This window comes from Magallana gigas, chromosome 4 (assembly GCF_963853765.1).
Source record: "Magallana gigas chromosome 4, xbMagGiga1.1, whole genome shotgun sequence".
NCBI lineage: Eukaryota > Metazoa > Mollusca > Bivalvia > Ostreida > Ostreidae > Magallana > Magallana gigas.
In genome coordinates, this window is record NC_088856.1 from 39,709,705 (window position 1) to 39,730,208 (window position 20,504).

At 35.8% G+C, this 20,504-nt stretch overlaps 2 protein-coding genes and 1 long non-coding RNA gene across 3 annotated transcripts; 1 reads left to right on the forward strand and 2 right to left on the reverse strand.

The window, feature by feature from the left end:
• The first annotated feature begins 1,291 nt into the window (after positions 1-1,291).
• LOC136274782 (uncharacterized) lies at positions 1,292-5,631 on the forward strand. Its single transcript, XM_066082415.1, has 10 exons — positions 1,292-1,512; positions 1,770-1,859; positions 2,124-2,232; positions 2,492-2,702; positions 2,896-3,430; positions 3,579-3,765; positions 3,870-4,127; positions 4,233-4,404; positions 4,576-4,724; positions 4,867-5,631. Exons 3-10 carry the CDS (start codon positions 2,196-2,198, stop codon positions 5,046-5,048), a joined length of 1,731 nt encoding a protein of 576 aa, XP_065938487.1. The 5' UTR covers positions 1,292-1,512; positions 1,770-1,859; positions 2,124-2,195; the 3' UTR covers positions 5,049-5,631.
• Positions 5,632-10,850: 5,219 nt separating this feature from the next.
• LOC136275067 (paraneoplastic antigen Ma1 homolog) lies at positions 10,851-11,844 on the reverse strand. Its single transcript, XM_066083352.1, has 3 exons — positions 11,797-11,844; positions 11,090-11,691; positions 10,851-10,986 (listed from the first exon to the last, which is right to left on the reverse strand). The coding sequence occupies exons 1-3, from the start codon at positions 11,842-11,844 to the stop codon at positions 10,851-10,853; spliced, it is 786 nt and encodes a 261-aa protein (XP_065939424.1).
• Positions 11,845-12,867: 1,023 nt separating this feature from the next.
• LOC136274289 (uncharacterized) lies at positions 12,868-13,846 on the reverse strand. Its single transcript, XR_010712566.1, has 3 exons — positions 13,684-13,846; positions 13,379-13,510; positions 12,868-12,966 (listed from the first exon to the last, which is right to left on the reverse strand). It is a non-coding gene; the product is annotated as an uncharacterized lncRNA (long non-coding RNA).
• Between the last annotated feature and the right edge of the window lie 6,658 nt (positions 13,847-20,504).

Below are 20,504 nucleotides of genomic sequence, written 5' to 3' on the forward strand. Positions count from 1 at the left end.
TTTGTCTTAAATTTTGTTCGCGCATTGCTACCTGAATTGCTGACTCCAAGTCTTTGGGGTTTTCTCTAAGGATTTTCATCCTGAGATAGTCAAAGGTCAGACCGTCACAGAATATGTCTACAAGTTGTTGTTGGACTAAGGGATCTTTTAATTTGTCTTTACTATACGCGTCTTCCGCGATTTGCAACAACCGTTCCGCAAATAACTGTACACTTTCGTTTGAATTTTGCCGCGTCCTGCGCATTACTGCTAACGCGTGTTGTGAGTCGGTAATCTCCGCGAATCTGTTTTTTAAGGATTCTTTTAAATCGTTCCACGACGGCATTTCTTCCGACGCGTCTGTTTTGTCCAAATATCTTTTAATAAAGTCTCCTACCGAACCTTTACTCGTAATATACGCGAGCATGGGGATTTCATGACCCTGTTTCCCAGACAATAAACCATATTTTTCAATTTCCTTTATCCACTGCTTGAATTTACTAGCATCTCCTTCGAAAGGAGTTATCACAGAAGAGAGGGGCACTGAAAGCGCGGATGGTATAGCTTTAACCTGACTCATGAAAAAATCTTTATCATCATCCTGATTTGGGACTCGGTGTCGAGGTTCATTAGTTTCATACAACCTTGCATCATAATATGTGTCAGTTTGTTTTTCAAAAGTGTTTTGTTTTACCTGTTCTTGTTCTGAGAATTTTTGACCTGTTTCATGCCCTTCCTTTTCTTCACTTTGACCCAACCCCGCAAATTGTTTTTCCAATTGTTCCATTTGATTTTTAAATTCTTTTCTATCATAACCATTTCCAGTTGCCATATAGGTTGCTGATCAGAGTTATTTACTTTGAGATAGTGAACAGAGATATTGAGAAAAAGTTCTTACCTTAACAGTTCAGTTTTTCTTTAGCACTTCGTTTTGTCCTGGTCACTGGCACCATAAAAGTCTATGTGATCCTTCTGTTGTTATTCTTTAGACTTTTGAAATCATAAGTCAGTTGGAGTTTTGTTATATGTATTACGCACTGTAATCGTATAGTGGTATAAAAGCAATATATAATCAATCCAAAATTCATCTCCTAATTATTAATCAAATCATAAGTATAAAAATCAGTAAAAATAAAATAAGCAATTGTTAGAACATCCTTTCGGGTCACAGTTCATAAGTGACTTATAACGAAGTCCATTGTTAAAGGTTAATTGCAATTAAGAGTCTTGCATCCGTTGACCGCTTTCTAAAGTCCAATCATCATCGAGAGTTTTATTCTTCCTGGTCAAACCGCTAACACCACGAGTTCTAACTACGCAGTTGTCCCTTTCGGTCAATGACCTTTAATATTGTTCACTATACACTTATTTCGTATCGAGTGCACAACAAGCTAATGACTAATTAACGTAAAGCAGAATACAATCATAATTTTATATTTCATATATATACGGCTATCTGGTTACAGTCCGAGTCCTTCCTTGCCTGCGCCAACACAGGAACGCGGGGCTCACGCAAAGCGCGCAAAACTAAGGGTAAGTTGAATAAAAACAAAATGTAATAATCAGTAAATTGTTTCCGATTTTATGCAATATTGCATTATGAGTTCGAATTTCCTCGTATATATATGTAACTAGTATTGGAGGCGAATCCAAATCGCTATTTAATACGGGATCAATAGAACCATGACTTTATACCATTTTATTTAAATAATTATGATTTCAAATGATGCTTTAAATAATTTAAACACCAGAAACAAAATATTATTAAATTTTATGTGCATCTTTTTCAGATTTTGTCAGAACTGCTGCAAGAAAACAACACTCCATCTTCACATCATGAGATACAGCAAACTTATAATGACCAAGAAGATCCAGCTTTGGTAAATACAAATATAAAGCAGCTATCTTAGCTATCGGTTGATTTCTGAAGCTATCGGTTGATTTCTGATCTGTTAAAACATAAGTCATTTAGTGATGAGATTATTCTGCATGTTTATTATTGCTATTAATGCTACAGTGATTCTCATATTTATTATTGACTATAAAAGTTTGAAATAGTTTATAGATAAATTTAGTAACTAGCATTTTCTTTTTAGAAATAGAAATATGGCACGCTAACTTTCACATATTAATTTTATGTTTAGGAACCTGAAGAAGCTGCTACTTCCTCAATTGCATGCCAGACCCCAGCACCAGTGAAAGTTGGAACACGAAGCATGAAAATTCAAGTCGGTGCAAAGATGAAAGAAAAAGGTAAGTTGTAGGAATTCACAAATCTGTGTGTGTAAAGATATATGTGTATCTCTAGAAAGTATCATGTATTGTTGGTATTTTTAACAAAGGATTAATCGTTGTAGCAGAAAATGCATATTTTTTAATGAATTAAATGTAAACTGTAATTTCAAGTCTGTTTATCATACAATTAGCCACTTTATCTAATCTAAGATGTTAAAAAGTGATATACTAAGCATGCTGGCCATATAACTCTTAAACATTTGTGGCAATTTTTTAGGCTCACAAGCTGATATGAGGCCAAGAGTTAGAAGTATAGGAGTCCAATGCAATGGCACAGATATCCCCCCACTACCTAGACCAGACAGAGAACCAGCTAGAAATGAGCCTTTGAGCAGCAGCGAGGAATCCAGCGAGACAGACAGTGATCATGGGTCTGTCTATGAGCCATCTTCTACAGGATCTGAGGAGTCCCAAATCCAAGATGATCAGTAAGTATGCTTGGAACAATAAAAATTATATGATATATGTATTTGAAAATTTATTTCTCAATTGTTATTTTTCTGTCTAAATATTGACAAATGCTGCATATTATAATTTTAAAAAAAAATGATGTTAATTACCATCATTTGCTAATCTTGTAATTAGAATTAATGTGAATTTATTTTGTGGTTTTTTTTTTAGGAATGATGTACACAATCCTTTGGAAGAAACCAAATTCATCGTCTCCAAGTCCAAGCTGATGGAGCTGTTTAGTGCCTGTCGGAGATGTCATCGACATGCTGTGGATTGTGTTCAACACCTGGTTGGAACAATGGTGAAGATAGTAGCTGAATGCCAGTTTTGTGGTTTTTCATGGCAGTGGTGCAGTCAACCGTATCTTGGATCCATTCCAGCTGGAAACCTTGGACTATCTGCTGGTATTCTCTTCTCTGGTGCCCTTGCAGCCAAAGTCCTTAGGGTCCTGCAGTGCATGGGAGTAGCCACCATCACCCAGAGGACATTTTCCTCCCACCAGTCATCGATTTTGTTCCCTTCTGTGGCTAGAGAATGGGACAAGCATCAGAGGGATTACGTCAGGATGGCAGAGGAAAGAGAGGAACCACTTGTCCTCGGTGGAGATGGCAGAGCTGACTCTCCTGGACACTGTGCCAAGTACGGGTCCTACAGCACCATTGACTTAGAACAGGGCATTGTTGTGGATATTCAGCTTGTTCAGGTAATATATATATTTTTCTTATTTGATAAAAATGCCAATAATCTTTATCATGCATTTTTATTTAAGGATCTACAATTATAACCAAAACATTGTTTACCTGTTATTTGTGTGTGTATTATTTTAACATGATTTTTATTACTAATTACAGAGTAATCAAGTGAAGAACAGTAATGCCATGGAGAAACGAGGACTTGAGCTTGCTGTGAGATGGCTTCAAGAACATCACTTGCAGATTGGCATCATCATTACAGATCGCCATCTTCAGATCCAAAAGTGGATAAGAGAGAACCTCCCACAAACAACCCACTATTATGATGTGTGGCATGTAGCAAAAGGTAAGCTAGTTGCCAGAAAAGAACAATTAGTCTTAAAGAAGCAACAAATCCATGTTTGTATTGTAGTATTACAGCTGTTCACTTCATCATTTATTTTTATTCAGGCTTAAAAAAGAAGATACTGGCAGCATCAAAGCTTAAAGAATGCGAAGACATCTCTAGATGGAACAAAAGCCTGACCAACCATTTGTACTGGGTGGCAGCTTCTACGCCAGATGGTGATGGAGATGTAATGTGGGCCAAGTTGGAATTGGTGGAGAATCACATCCATAATGTTCATGAAGGCCACAGTGATGCATTTCCAACCTGCGCTAATGAGACACTTGATGGGGACCAGAGACAAAAGAAATGGATCAAGCCAGGTAAATTAGTAAACCAACTTTCATCTTTAATATTAACAGGAATAGAAACAGTTCTCATTTTGTGACTTTATCAATTTACTATAGATTTTTTGTTCATTTTTTCAGAAACGAAAGCCAGTGAAAAGCTATCGGAGATCATCTTGTCGAAACAAATGCAGAAAGATGTTCCCAAACTGTCTCCCCTGCATCAGACTTCACAGGTCGAAGCTTTCCACAGCACCATAAACCACTTTGCACCCAAGATGGTTTCCTTTTCTTATCATGGAATGTTCTGTAGGTATGTAGTATTTATATACATGTAATGATATATATTTTTTAAAATTATTTATACAATGAAAATGGGTTGTTCCAAAGACATCTATATTTGCTTTCCATTAGAAGCTTAAATACACTGTATTCTTATTTGTTTATTAAAATTTATTCATTCCTAACCCATTGATTTTTTAAGGTTGATGATTGCTGCCATTCATTTTAATGAAAATTCTTCGAGACCCAGTGCCACAACCAAAGAGGGTGACTTACAATACAAGATTTCATTTCCAAAGTTCAAGCATGGGGACTACAGTGTGCGGAAGAAGAGTGTTGATCCAACTTATGGTAAGCACATTTATCTTCTGATGGATGACTTATTAGTAATCAAACAACAGTGTGTCAGGTTTATATACTTTTATGTTGACATAAATGCAAAATCAAACAGTTTATTATGTACAGTTTGTTTATATCGCCCACTTTATTTCAGGATATACATCAACCCTTATGCAGGAGACGCTATCTGTCGTAAAAGGAGCCAGTGATGAACCTGTTCCATGTTTACCAGCTGTACAGCCACCTCCATTGTGTAGCGGGTTCATCCATCCTGAAAAAGAAGATGCCATACTTCACTTCCAGTCAAGATTTGCAGGCAGGGAGACAACAGTGTAGGAAATGTTGTGACTGTACATACGTTTGATTCACCATCATATACATGAATATTTGATGTGTTAACTGAAACTGTTCTAAGTCATTTTGTATATATTGTTCACCCCCCCCCCACCCCATTGATGTTGCTCTAACCCTCCCCTTTTGTATATATGGGATCATGAAAGCAGGGTCAACGTCCCGTTCCTGGATGCATATAATCTGTTTACTTATTGTACTCAAATTTTTATGTAACTGATGCTTTCCTTGTTATTGCTTATTTTTTTTTAATATGTTTATTTGTGTTTGTTTTGTTTGAACATTTGTATTATGTTGCATGTTTATTTTTTTTTAAACAAACTTACTTATTCTGGGTCTTGGAACCCTCTGTACTGGTTGGACTGAAAAGTCTGTCTAATCTTGGTCACTGCACATGCAGGTAGGGGAACACGGACGTTTCTTCCTAAATAGCCCCAACACCACCGAACAAGCTGGCGATAGGCTGTGTACCTATTTCTTCTGTAATAAAAAAAGCATATTTATGAGTACAAGTTGATGAAACATCAATCAATGTGTATGAAATAAATGCTACATTTATACAACTTACTCTTCTGTGGTTGTTCTTAATTCTCCATACTGGGATCTGTACTGGTAATATGCTGTCTCGAGTACATACTCGTCCAGACAAACTGGTCCAAACCCCGGGTGCCGAGTTATACAGGTCAACTGATGAATAGATCCCCTCTTGGCATCAATCTGTTGTACTTCTTGGCAGCAGATGCTTTCCTTTGCAGTGGGCATAGCTGCACAACAGTTGCACTTGCACCTAATTGTGTGTAATAAAAAAAAATAAAGTATACGGATGTGTCAAAAAAAAATTAAAAAATGCCACTATTAATGTCAGGGGAATGTGTAAATAAAACAGGCCAATCAAGAACATAAATACGAGGTTTGATCAATGTTGGAGCTAAAGTTTATCAAAAAATGTTGAATAATATTGACTCTTATATTGATAAAATTACAGATTCCTTAGTTATTATTAAATAAGTAGAATTTTTATAATGTACATCTGTAGTAACTTGACGTCGATCGGTAAATTCGCCATTTTGGTTAATTGTGTAGATTTATAATATGGGTAATTAGCCGCATTTGAAACGTATTTTATTTCAAATTAATGTCATAGGTTCCAAATTGTTTCATATTATTTATAAATAAAGCTTTCACATGTCAAAAATACCGTACCAGTCCGTATTTCCTACTCTGTCGACGATATCATCCTCGGGGTTGTCCCCTCTGGAGTCGTCCGATTCGTCGGAACTGCTTGCTTCTGGCTCAAATCTGTAAGGCTGGATGTTCTGGGGGGCTTCATGAACACCTTCTTCAACACACCCACCTCAAACGACATGTGGAGGTCAATATCGGACGAGGAAATACTGGAAATGCTGCTATCGCTTCTGTTGGCCATCTTTGAAAAAGCTGTGTTGTGACGTCACGCCTAATTTCTCTATTTATAGTAAAACCGGAAGTTGCGCTGATTGGTTTTGAGCAGGTGCGAAAATCAACAACTTTGACGGCGGATAACTCGCTTATAAGGCCACGCATTGAAATTTTGTTTTTTACACTTTGTTTTATTTTAAAATCCGCGTAATTTAAACTCAAGTTATATTTTGACTTCCAGGACATTTTAAACCGATTATCAAATTAAATCATGCATTTTTGGTTCATTATCTTTATTTTGTTTAATAACCGGAGGAACAGAGAGAGAGAGAGAGAGAGAGAGAGAGAGAGAGAGAGAGAGAGAGATTTCACCGATTAATTTATAATAGGAAACAAACATACTTTAATTAGTTTTATGCATATATTAAGATACAGAGACTGCGCTCATCCCTACAATAATTTTGAAACCCCCAAAAAATTATAAAGAATTTTATAACGGTAATCTGTGTCCATCGGAGCGGTGCTGATGATAGCGATCTGTGTTTAATGGAGCGACGATTAAAACCGCCTGGAACACACACCCCCCCCCCCCTTCCTTGGAAATTATATTATCACTCGGATGACCCCCTCCCATCTCTATAAAAGAGCGTTTGCATTTAATATATGTTTTTATTGTTCAGCTTGATCAATATTGACTTAAAGGCCACTTAAAGACAGTGTAAAGGCAGTGTAAAGAGAGCGTAAATGCCACTTAAAGATGCTTAAAGATGGCTTAAAGGTGGCTTAAAGGTGGCTTAAAGAAGTTTGGACATTAAGGACCTATAAGCACTTGCTTAAAGGTGACTTAAAGGCGGCTTAAAGGTTGTATAGCCTTTAAGCTCCTTTAAGTCACCTTTAAGCCACCTTTAAGGACTTGCTTAAAGATGGTTTTTCGCCCTGTGAAATCCAAAGACCACATCTACTGGCAAAACTGGTTCTCTTCCAAACATTAGATAGAATGGTGTGAACCCAGTTGTATCATGTCTAGTAGAGTTATATGCGTGAACCAGTGTGTTAATATGCTTTTTCGAATTAGCTCTCTGAGCGTTATCTAATGTTCCTAGCATTGATAATAATGTCCTATTGAATCGCTCTGTAATACCATTACCCATAGGGTGATATGGCGTTGTCCTGGATTTAGAGATGCCAAATATGGAGCATAATTCCTTAATGATGTTGCTGCAGAAATTTGTCCCTTGGTCCGAATAAAGTTTAGCTGGAATCCCGTAATGAACAATAAAATGGTTATAAATAGCTTCTGCTGTTGTTTTGGCTGTTTGGTTCTTGGTTGGCACGGCAATTGAATATCGTGTGAAATGATCGGTTATGACTAAAATGTTTTGTATTCCTCCTTTCGATGGTTCAAGAGTGAGATAGTCCATGCATACAAGCTCTAGTAGCTCTGATGTTCTGATGTTGACCAATTCTGCTCTCTCATTGCTGGTCTTGCTCTTAATGCATCTTTCGCAGGAGTTGATCCAATCAGAAACATCACGCTGCATCTTTGGCCAGTAAAAGCTTTGCCTAATTAAGGAGAGAGTCTTATCTCGCCCTAAATGACCCATCTTGTTATGTAAGTATTCCAAAACAGTGGGAGACACTGATGCAGGAATTACATATTGCTGATGAGTATTGTCATCTACTTTGACTTCTCTGAGTAAAATACCATCTCTTACTCTAAGTTTGGCAAAGTTCCTGTGGTAAACAAAATCATCTTCAGTAATGAGTGTCTCTCGTTTGAGTCTAATACATTCCTGTACCTTGTTTTTCCAAAAACTAACAGTAGGATCTGTGTTTTGGATTTCCATGATATCCAAATACTTTCCAATATCTGTACAAGGTTGTACTTGGTTGCAAATAGCATCATCTATAGCAAGAGATTCTGCATATGGCTGTCCAGTTGCAAGCTGGCAAATTGCCTTAATGGTGTCACTAGATACTGTTTCCACTTCCTTTAATCTGGATAGTCTATCTGCATCTATATTTGTTTTCCCTGGTTTGTAGATGATCTTGAAATTAAATGAAGCTAATGCTGAAATCCATCGATGTCCAGTTGCATCCAATTTTGCTGAAGTTAAAACATAGGTAAGGGGATTATTGTCGGCGTATACTACAAATTCTTTGCCTTGAAGGTAATCTGAAAATTTTTCTGTGACAGCCCATTTAAGTGCCAAAAATTCCAGTTTGTGAGTAGGATAATTCTTTTCAGATTTACTTAGTCCTCGACTAGCATATGCTATAACTCTATCCATTCCATCCTGCTCCTGATATAGCACTGCGCCTAGTCCTGTCTGACATGCATCGGTATGGAGCTTAAAAGGTTTGTCGAAGTCTGGGTAACCTAGGACTGGCGGTGATGTAAGTTTCTGCTTAATGATGTCAAATGATGTTTGCTGTTCCTTCTCCCACCTCCACTTTGGATCCACTTTCTTACTTCTTGATTTTTTGCCTGTGGCCATGATATCTAATAAAGGTCTAGCAATTTTAGAGAAATCATGAATACATTTTCTATAGTATCCTGCAAACCTTAAAAATAGTCTTACCTCTTCAGGATTCTGTGGAATAGGCCAGTTTTTAACTTTAGCAAGTTTATCAGGGTCTGGCTCAACCCCATGCTCGGACACAATGTGTCCTACATATCTAACCTTCTTCATAAGTAAGGAACACTTTTTGGGAGAAAGTTTAAGCCCATAATATCTAATTCTCTGGAAAACTTGCTGAAGGCGATTAAGATGTTCCCTGAAAGATTTAGAAAATATGATTAAATCATCTAAATATATAAAACAAATTTTTAGATGAAGGTCGCCTAAACATTGCTCTTGAAGACGCTGATAGGTTGCAGGGGCGTTTGCAAGGCCAAAACTCATGCGTTTAAATTCATAAAACCCAAGTGGACCAACAGTGAAGGCAGTTCTCTTCTTATGCTCCTCTGCAATTTCTATCTGATGATAGCCGGATTTCATGTCCAATACACTGAAGTAGGTGTTACCTGAAATAGAATCTAAAATCTCTATTCTAGGCAGAGCATAATTATCTTTGATAGTCCTAGAATTTAGATACCTATAGTCTATACATAGCCGCAAGGATCCATCATGCTTTCTAACTAAAACTACATTAGATGAAAACGGAGAATGAGATGGTCTGATAATGCCTGCAGCTAGTAAATCCTTGATGTGAGTACGGACTTCCTCAACCAATGCTGGTGGTACTCTCCTGTACTTCTGCTTAAAAGGTATCTCATCAAGGAGTTCAATTCTGTGCTTCACTTTGTTCGTTGTACCTATGTCTGTTGCTCCTGTTGAGAATATATCCCTGTAAGAATTCAACAAATTCAAACAGTCCTGTTTTTCATCTTCTCCAATATCATCTGGGAGTTGAATTTTGGATATAATATCCTCAATTTGTTCTGAGCTTGACAAAGAGGATTTCTCAACTGTTGTGTCCTCAATAGCAACAGGCTGTATATCGCAAATCACTCCTTTTGGGGATATTGAAATAGTCCTGGTTGTTATGTTGTTGATGGTAACAGGCATTGTTTGACACTCTTCATACACATACTGATGCAGTGTAGCCTCTATGTCTACATCAGATGGAATGCAGGATTTTTCAGATTGCTGCATCATGACAGTTACTTGATGATAAGGAATCTTCTTATCCAAGTATCCAAGAATGGTCACATGACTGTTCGGAGGGATGATAACTCTATCTGTCTCAGCACTCTTTACTAATCCTAATACATAGCCATGTCTGTGTAACTCCCTCTCTCTCAATGCAATGCATCTGAATGCTAAGTACCATGGTGTGTAAATGGCTGCATCCTGCAGAAATCTTGAGCCAAACTCTTGTTTTGTCACATCCATCAGGTTCTGTAAGATGTTTGTTCCTATAAGCACTGGTACATGTGCATTATAATTGCTCTTGGGAACAACTAAAAACAGACAATCACTTAGTTTGTTCAAAGACGGAATACCAAATGGTGTTAAATCAACACATACATAGCCAAGATAGGGCATCAGTTGACCATCCGCACACTCTATATTGATAACATCGTCCAGTAAATGAAGCTCTACATCTGAAAGGTACTGATTAGAAAATGCTTCGCTTAGAGTGGATACTGTTGCTCCTGTATCTAGAAGAGCTGTACATTGTACATCATTGATGGCCACTGATATTTCATTTGGTTTTCCAATTAGTTGTTTTTCTCTGGGACTCTTGATCCTCTCGCCAACCCCTTGTCCCCAGGTGCTGACGTGTTGTAGTTTAAAGCCTGGCGCCTGTGGTTGACTAAAACTCTGCATCCCACAGCGATATGGCCTACCTGTCCACATCTATAACAAGTAGGGGGTTCTCTTACCCTGGAACTCTGAGGTTCCTTAGCAACATCTGTAGTTTGGGGCTGAGGAAATCTGGGATATTGCTTATATTCTCCTCTGTATCCTCTTTCCTGTCTGCCTCTCTGATATGGTTGTCTTGGTGCCCTATAAGGCTGGGGAATAGGAGTATAAGAATACTCTTTTTCCTTCATACTTCTGACCTCAGTGGTTAACTGATTAATCTTAGCTTCTAAGCTATCGAATCTGTCAGCTGACTGATCTTTCACTGTGGCAGCGTTTGCTGTAGTTTGTGGATGATGTTCAATCTCAAGTTTTCTCACAGATGTTTTCAATTCATCGAATGATTTGCATTTATCATATAGATGTCCACATATATCTTTAAGTGAAGGTCGAAGTCCCTTAAAGAACATGGTTCTTAGCATCTCCTCGAACTGACTACGGTCAATGAGGTTTTTCTGTATGGCCTTATTCAGAATATCCTCCAATCTACAACTCCATCTCGCACATTCCTCATCCTCTCTCTGTCTAGCACTGTAAAACTCTGAGAGAATGTCCTCTTTTTCAGCCACTGTGCCATAAATACTGTCTAGCTTCTGTATAATTGAGGTTATTCGTGCTCCTGGTCCAAGATGCATTACCACTCGACTTGCTTCTCCCTTAAGTGAGCGTCGTATAGCATGATGAATGACATCTGGACTATAAGACTCATTATAGAGACATTCCACCTCATATCTCCAAACTTCATATGTGGCATCATTCTTAGAATCTCCGGAGAAAAATGGAATTTTAGGGAACTGACTAGGAGGTATAGATTTAGCAGGTCGTGGAGAAGCAGAGGCAGTATCAGTACTTACAACCTATTCCTTGATCTTCTTCTCCTGAACAGCAGATGACATCCATGATAAAAAATCTTCAGCTGAATCAGCTTTTGGTTTCATCTTTAGCTGCTTGAGTGCAGATACCACTTTGGCTATCTCCTCTGTTGACATTGATTCCTCAGTGTCTGACATGGTGTTAAATTGTATGATTGTAGCTAACACAAGTAATATTGAATATATCAAAAACAATTCACACAAATTCATGCAACAACACAATGCATGTAACCAAGTAGATGTTGGTATAAGCAAATGAGTAACTAAATTTCACACAGATTATATCTCTGCAAGAAATGGCAAATTCAGCAATGTGAATTGTTTTAAATCAGGAGGGTAGTTCAAAATGAACCATAAATAATTTGGACAGTATGCAAAAGGCACAATAAATTATTGCAAGCAACAGCTGATGATTTTTCTTTAAGTAAATGAATCAAAGAAATAAATAAGTTCTACCTGAAAGAAAAAATTCAGCTCAAATAATATGTTTTACGGTGCTACCGTTCTGGCGAGCGCAGCAAGAATTACACATACCTTGCAACATTGTCAACTTATAGTTTTATTTAGGTATCAACGAACATCAAAGAATTTTTGAGAGAGTAGTGCTCTACAATAAATATGCCAAAGGTACTAATTTTAATGGTTATGATACATTCAGCACAACCCCCTTTCCAGAGAGAGAGAGAGAGAGAGAGAGAGAGAGAGAGAGAGAGAGAGAGAGAGAGAGAGAGAGAGAGAGAGAGAGAGAGAGAGAGACCGGTACCTGTTTATAGGTATGTAATTTCCCACTTTTAAATTTAATGGTCTGACTATATGCAATATCTACATAATTATTTTAACTGGTTTTTTTTTCATTTTATTCCTTTTTATGTCCTATTGTTTATTTCCTCCCTCATGCATGCACAATTAGCTTAAGGTGGATCTCTACAGTAAATAAGTGTAGGAGATTTTTGTTCCATGCATTTGTTACTAATAATAGGCACAATATTCAACAATAATAGACCTCAAAATACAATACTCTATTTTGTAGAGAATTTTTAAAATATCAGTCTGGTTCCAGATAACACCTTATTTATCAAATTTTTAAACATTTCTGTTTTAAATTTCTTATGAAAGTGAAATGTCATTAAGTTTAGAAATAAAAGACAAAATCATCATGAATGAAGTTTGTATGATTTTTATTGGAATCCACATAAATATGAAACTTAAATATAAAAAAATTCTTTTAAGGCAAACTGCTTGACAAAATCCCACAAAAATCTGAAAATATCAACAATATCATTGGTTAATAGGATGAAAAAAAGAAATTGAATGAAATTGAAAAATTAAAGAAAATACTGAATTATTGCAAAAATCTTGGTATGAAAGATCCTGTTTAAGAGTTGTCTTTCTTTATTTTACATGGTCTCAAATATCTTGGGACCATTTTTTAATCAATAAAATTCACGAAGAAAAATTAAAAAAAGGAACAAGTCTATGCTAAATATGTACATGTGTATATATAAGATGTGTAGTGCTTATGATGATATTTGAAGATGAAAAGTTATATTTTTGATGAACGCATTGTATGTATTTACCTATTAAAAACAAAATATTAGTAGTGAAATTGCCTTTTACTTTTTTATATACAATAGCAATTATAATCAACAACCATACGCATATTTATACATACATTAGATGTTCATAGTGATACACATGTACGTGTGGAAATGAAAAACATGCTCCTTTTCAGAATTCTGTCCTTCCCTCAACTGGCTTGCAAATACGGGCTTCCACTGCTATTGCTACATGGCCCTAGCGTTATCTATTTAAATCAAAAAAACATTAGTTTAATGTCTAAGTTTCAATGCAAGTAGTTTACTGCAAATGTTTTACATTTGGGAAATTGGGATCAATTCAAGAGATCGTATTTACGGTACTTTCGTTTTATATTCATCGTACATACATAGTTTAAGTGAAAATATGATATCTGCTTACCTATATCGATAATCCGTCACAAATGTATGATCGTCTGTTGCAGATGACATGACTAAAATGTATTGCCAATAGCGGTGAAACAGTAAATTATTTAAATTCCACGTTTTCCGTACAAAACAGCTGATAATCAATGTTAGTTGAAAGCTTTAAACAGGAAGAAAAATTGACATACTTATAAGCGTTTTTGTGACTTTATTCCTATATCACCTCCCGTGTTAGAAGAGTTCAATTTAACGGTGTATAGCTATTTTGTACCACGACAAAATATTATCAATCCGGAACAAAATGGCGTTTCGAACGGATGTCAGACATGTTGTGACGATGTAGCCTTCCACCTTAAAAATGGATCGATATGACAGTAAAGTATGGCTCTTGCTAATATATATACATACAATCTCTATTTTAAAAAAAAATTAAAACACTGAAATAGCTAGTACACGCATTACAGATGTTTGATCCACCTCTTAATCTATCGCGGGAAATATAGCGCGAGTGCACTGTGACGTCATCCATGACTTTGTTCGTCTTTGTTTACGATTCTCGACTCAATACGGAGGTATGGAAGCATGTAACAAATCTTTTGAGTCTCGCCAAAGCATATGCGGTAATCAAAACGTGTCTTCAGACTTTAAGTCACTGTGAATTACGAGTTAAAAGTCGGCCATTTTTGGCATAGCACCACGGGTGAAAACATTAGAGAGCATTATGGGACGTAGACAAAAAATTTTGTTTGATGAACTGTAGGTTTAGGTCGTTCTTTTTCCCGCGCACACTGGTTCTTAGAGATCGCTTCGCTCGTCGGCGCTGCGCGCCGGCGAGCTGCGCTCGCTATAAAGATAACAATAAACAAATGATGAAAGAATTCAATAAATCTTTTCTGTATTGAAATAAACTAGAAAAAAATACCGAGATGAATGGAAACAGCGAATTTCCTCGATTAAACTTTGTTTACTTCCGGTGAAACGCTATTATTACGGAAATCGAGCCCGATTAGATTTTTGAAAGGCAAAAACCGAACCCGATAATTTTTGAACGGCGAAAACCGAACCCGATGATTTAGATACGAGTAGAAATAATATATATAAACAATGGAGATAAAGCTTAAAACTAAATTAAAGGGGAAATTAATTAAATGTGTGTTTTAAATACTGTGTATAGCTATCAAACATCACAGAAACCACTTAGACTGATATTACTACAACTCTGCGACAGAAAACTTGTTCAACACTGAACTCACCCTCAAAATAAATGTTCAATGATGCAAACCAACTCAATCAACCGGCAAAGTAGTCCAAATCTCACGTCAGTCTCGTCAACAAACTGTCAAAAGTCTTGAGAGTATACAGCAAATAGTTTTCTAATTAGCTTTTATAATTAGTATATTTGGAAATACGGGGAAAACAATATAGGGTGTGCGCAAATTGTTAATGTTTTCACTTACACTGTACTGTACCCACACTTCCTTTCTTGCTATTGTTGTTCTTAATTTCAAATTCAAATGATCAATACACAATAAAGGGCAAAAATATATCTTTAAAAAAATGGTTTAAGGATTGTGGCCAAACGCAACCCTGTCTCAATCAATATTACACAGGTATTTAAATCCGGATAACTTATACTAAAGTGCACTGTCAAACTAAAGAAATCACAGATTTACATGCTTTGTGTTATACCAATTCTTTCAACAGTTTAATGAATTATGATAAATCAAGACTTGTCTACCTTGAGGTAAAGTGTGCATACATGCGCGCACACAAATTACTAATGTCAATATGGTGCACCAACGTCTTATATCTATACGACTCACCAGGTGAGATACACAGTTTGTTTGCACGTGTTGTACTCTGTCGATGAGTTGAACAGCTGATCCTAGGAATAACAGTAGATGCGCGGATCCCAGTCAATTTAGGAACATAGGCGCGGGACACTTGGCCAACGAGTCATTATTCAATCTGAATACACTGGTACTGGTTGTCATGGTTCACAGTTCACTGGGTAGGATTGGTGAAGTTTTTCCAGCTCCAATTACATATAAAGTCATTGTGTCCCAACGTGGGCGCCAAAATGTTACAGTCTGTGTTTATAATAACTGACAGCAAAGATATCTGTATGGTTCGTTTATTCGTATCCGGACACAGTGACTTTAAAATTTGCAATGTATATTTAAGCCCTGAAATATCATAAAACAATAATATAATTTATATCAGAATATAACATTAGTACAGTATATATGTATTTCCATCAAGATAATATTTTTACATTATCTTACTATAATTGTACTTTAAACATTTAGCGGGAGGGAACTCTTATAATGTACATGAATTACATTTCTCCAAAATAAGTCATAAAAAATATTAATCAGATAAAAAAAAATATTCGAAAACACTTTCTCACCATTCTATGGGAACAGGCTCATAATACGTACACCGATTGCGTGGTGAGATTATATTGACATTGACTGACTCTGTAAATCGAACAAAATAAGTCTAAAAATATTTATTACTGAAATATAATCTAATTGATCTAATAAATGACCAATTTAATCAAATATCTGATCTTCATAAAATTCTTATATACAATTGATTTGAGAATCAATTAATACTATAATAAATAAACCAAATATTGATCTTTATAATCAACACTGTATAATTCCATATAAAAAATATCTTTTCATTCCAATTCATTCATACTCATTAGTTTGTGATCATGGACTTATTTAATGTTTTCTGCAATTTATAGGATAATCAATTTATTAATAGTAAGTGTTATAGGATATTAGTAAACTTAGTATAATTTACCAGAAAAAGAGCAAGGTCTGGTCCAAAATTGAATTACTTCTCAATATAAATATATAGTCTGTTTTGGTCAATGTCCAGACAAATATTGTCAAACTTGGCGGTAAAACACATAAAGCAAAATATACAAACCAACCAAATTCAACCAGACACAAACAACCAATAAAAACCAAGATCACAAATATCCACTGACCAACTCATGATCAACCACTGCCCTAAGGGTATATGTACATGTGTATGAATTAAAAGAAAGGGTGGATCTAACTTTTTATATGTGTACTGTTTAGACGTATTAATTATAATAACTTTATTAATTTATTCAAATCAACAATTTTCATACTCTTATATATATATATATATATATATATATATATATATATATATATATATATATATATATATATATATATATATATATATATATATATGTTTTAATCCAAACTGATGACTCTCTTGTAACAATGATAATCCAACACCAATTATTACTTACATTGTACCGTAATAGAAAATATGATACAGCATGTTGCGATGACCCCCTCCCCCTTTTCCATCGCGGTGGGATGCTGATCTATTTTAAAATCAGGATTACACACGTGCACTGTATTGTGAACATCGCTTTTACTTGAAAACTCTTGCTCGCTGTTATTATTACATCCCACATAACATTTTCATCAATTGTGAATGTGAATGCAGACACCTTAAACATGCATCGGTTATTTTTGTGTGTGTGTGAAATATCATAATAGCGCTTGCTCCCATTGTCTGCACTGTTTCGGAGACTGCAACTTTTAAACCTTAGATATGCCAGACGTCATGACGTTTTTAATGCATCAAATTCTTATATAGAAAAAAATGTATTTATGATAGATTTTATATTTACTTAAGCAAGAGTTGGATTTTTATAATTGAACCCGCTTTTTTCCGTGTGATTTGATCTTGGGCTGAAATATTCGCGGCGATCGGCTAGGATGTTCGGTAATGAAAACAATGTTAAAAATACAGAAAATTGATTGATCATTTAAGCTCATAATTTTATCTTTTAAAAATTAACTGGTCATTTTTATACATTCTATAAATGATGCAGTGATGATTAACAACTCGGGAATTGCTACTAAAAAGAAATTCCACGTAAATCGTTATTCGTACATGTACGTGTTCTTTTTCAAATTATTAGTTTATTAGTTTATTCGTGAAGAATGTTTAAAGCAATTATACGTTTACCATGAGCATCGTTTATCCTTTCCTATCGTGTATCAATCCTATCCTATCGTGCATGTTTGCTGTTCTATCGTGCGTTAATCCTATCCTATCGTGCGTGAATCCTATCCTATCGTTTATCTTGTAAAACATAACGTTGCAGGTACTGTATAAAGACCCCCGGGACTTTACTCTTTTTTAAAATTAGATTATCGTTTTATGACATATTTCTAATCTAATTTATTCATTCATTGCCCAAACTTACCTAAAACCAACATTTTGTTTTAGGTCGGCGTCGGCGCCGGCGAGCGAAGCAAGCTCTAAGAACCAGTGTGTGCGGGAAAAAGAACGACCTAAACCTACAGTTCATCAAACAAAATTTTTTGTCTACGTCCCATAATGCTCTCTAATGTGTTCACCCGTGGTGCCATGCCAAAAATGGCCGACCTTTAACTCGTAATTTACGGTGACTTAAAGTTTCAAAACACGTTTTGAGTACTGCATATGCTTTGGCGAGACTCAAAAGATTTGGTACATGCTTCCATACCTTCGTATTGAGTCGAGAAACGCAAACAAAGACGAACAAAGTCATGGATGACGTCACAGTGCACTCGTGCTATATTTCCCGTGATAAATTTAGAAGTGGATCAATCATCTGTAATGAGTGTACTGGCTATTTCAGTATAGACTGCGATACCTGCCTCATTGACGTATGATTTGTTTTTAATATCGGTATGTCATATCGATCCATTTTTAAGCTAATTGTGCATGTACAGTAAGCAGGTTAGTATATGAGTAGGGAGGAAATAAACAATAGGACATTTTGAACTAAATAAAAAGAAATAAAATGAAAAAATAAACGGGTAAAAAAATTATGTAGATATTGCATATAGTCAGACCATTAAATTTAAAAGTGGGAAATTACACATCTACAAACAGGTACCGGTCTCTCTCTCTCTCTCTCTCTCTCTCTCTCTCTCTCTCTCTCTCTCTCTCTCTCTCTCTCTCTCTCTCCTTCGAGGAAAGCCACTAAAACAAGTTGTTGCAACAAGAATATCAAGAATCTCAATTAAAGTTATCTTTACGCAAATTCTCTGTTTCGATATAATGACCTTGTCAGCAAGTACAATGTTTCATTAAAGCTCAAGCCGACTGACGTTTTTCATACTATTTATAACATTGTTCATACACCTGGCTGACTAAGGTTTCGTCTACTTTTCTTGATCATGACAATGAGCACGCGGCGGGTGGGACCGATGGCAGGGAATGCTAACTCCTTCAAGGCACCTGATCCCATCTTTAATTAAATGAAGGTCCGTGTTTGCTCAAAGTTTGTATTTTGACATCACAAACGAATCAAATCATCAGCGTTTTGTTTTGTTCCTATTATGTCATTTTCCCGATTCGCGGGGGTGTTAAGGAAGCATATGGGCAATTTAGCGTCTTATTTTGACTGTTATATTCACAAAATCGTGAAATGAAATTATTATTTTGAATAAGATCAAAAACTTAGTATTATCCTTTAAAATAGATGTCAGTGCAATAAAATCGGGTAGTACATTACTGCCACATTGGTACATTAGCACGTGACAACTATAAATAGCTTACGTATATTCCTTAACATAAAATGAGATAGAACAACACTACCCCGCGGTTTCCAAAATAAAATAAGCATACCAAGTGAAAGCAAAACATCTCAGTTTAATCAAAACCGCTGCTAGAATCCAGTGTTTGTCCTATTAAAAAGTTATTTATCCGGTTCTAGTAAAACCTTCCCAACTTTTATATAGTTTGCACGGAAAACGGCAAATTGCATCAATTCAACACACAACATGGGATTCTACCAGCTTTTTTCAATATAAGCATTGATCAAACTAACGATGCGTATAAAATTTCAAGTTCAATATATACGGGGTAGTGTTGTTCTGGTTGGATTTTTACATCGTAAACAACGACAGAGGAAAGCCTGGCTGAGAAATAAAAGCAAATTTACATACCTTTTAGCGAATGATTGATAAAACGAACATCTCCCCCAGTATTCTTATGTTCAATTCTCAATAAATCACACCATAATACTTTATTAGAGTTCTTAGATTAGTTATATTTTGAATATGTTTACAATGCTTTCCGGTCAAATTCACACGACATTCAACTTTTAGTCATGACGTCATCAATGTGTAAATCTACGTAACACAAACTAATTTCTGGAAAAAAAATTGTCTTCAGTATTTTTTATATGTTTTTGATCTACGTTTCGTTGCTTAGATATTTGAATATGTACATAATAATTAAAATTTGTGATTTCACGGAATTACATGCAACTCAAATTCCATATGCTTCCTTAACACCCCCGCGTTTTGACACCTTCATCATGACATCCCCAATTGTGACAAGGAGCACACGGTGAGTGCGACCGGTCAGCAGGGGATGCTTACTCCACCTTGGCACCTGACCCACCTCCATCTTTTTTAAGGGTTTTGTGTTTGTTCTCTTGTGAGTTGGTAATTCGTTATATGGATTTTTTTTAGATGGTTGACAGTTTTTTTTTTTTGGAATTTTTGATTTAGGTCAAAACTTCATAGGATATCTCTTTAAAACCCAGATTTTTTACCAAGGCATAAATTTTGCTCACACTTTACCATAATTGTTTGTAATTAATGAATACATGTAAACAGTGACCTTGAATCACGATTCTATTTGTCAAGAATGTCAAGGTCATATCACATAGCTCTTGCTACCAAACAGGCATTATATTTTTTCATCATACATTATTCATACTTGTATCTTCCTAATGTGTGATTTCGAATCATTCTGATACTTATATGCAAG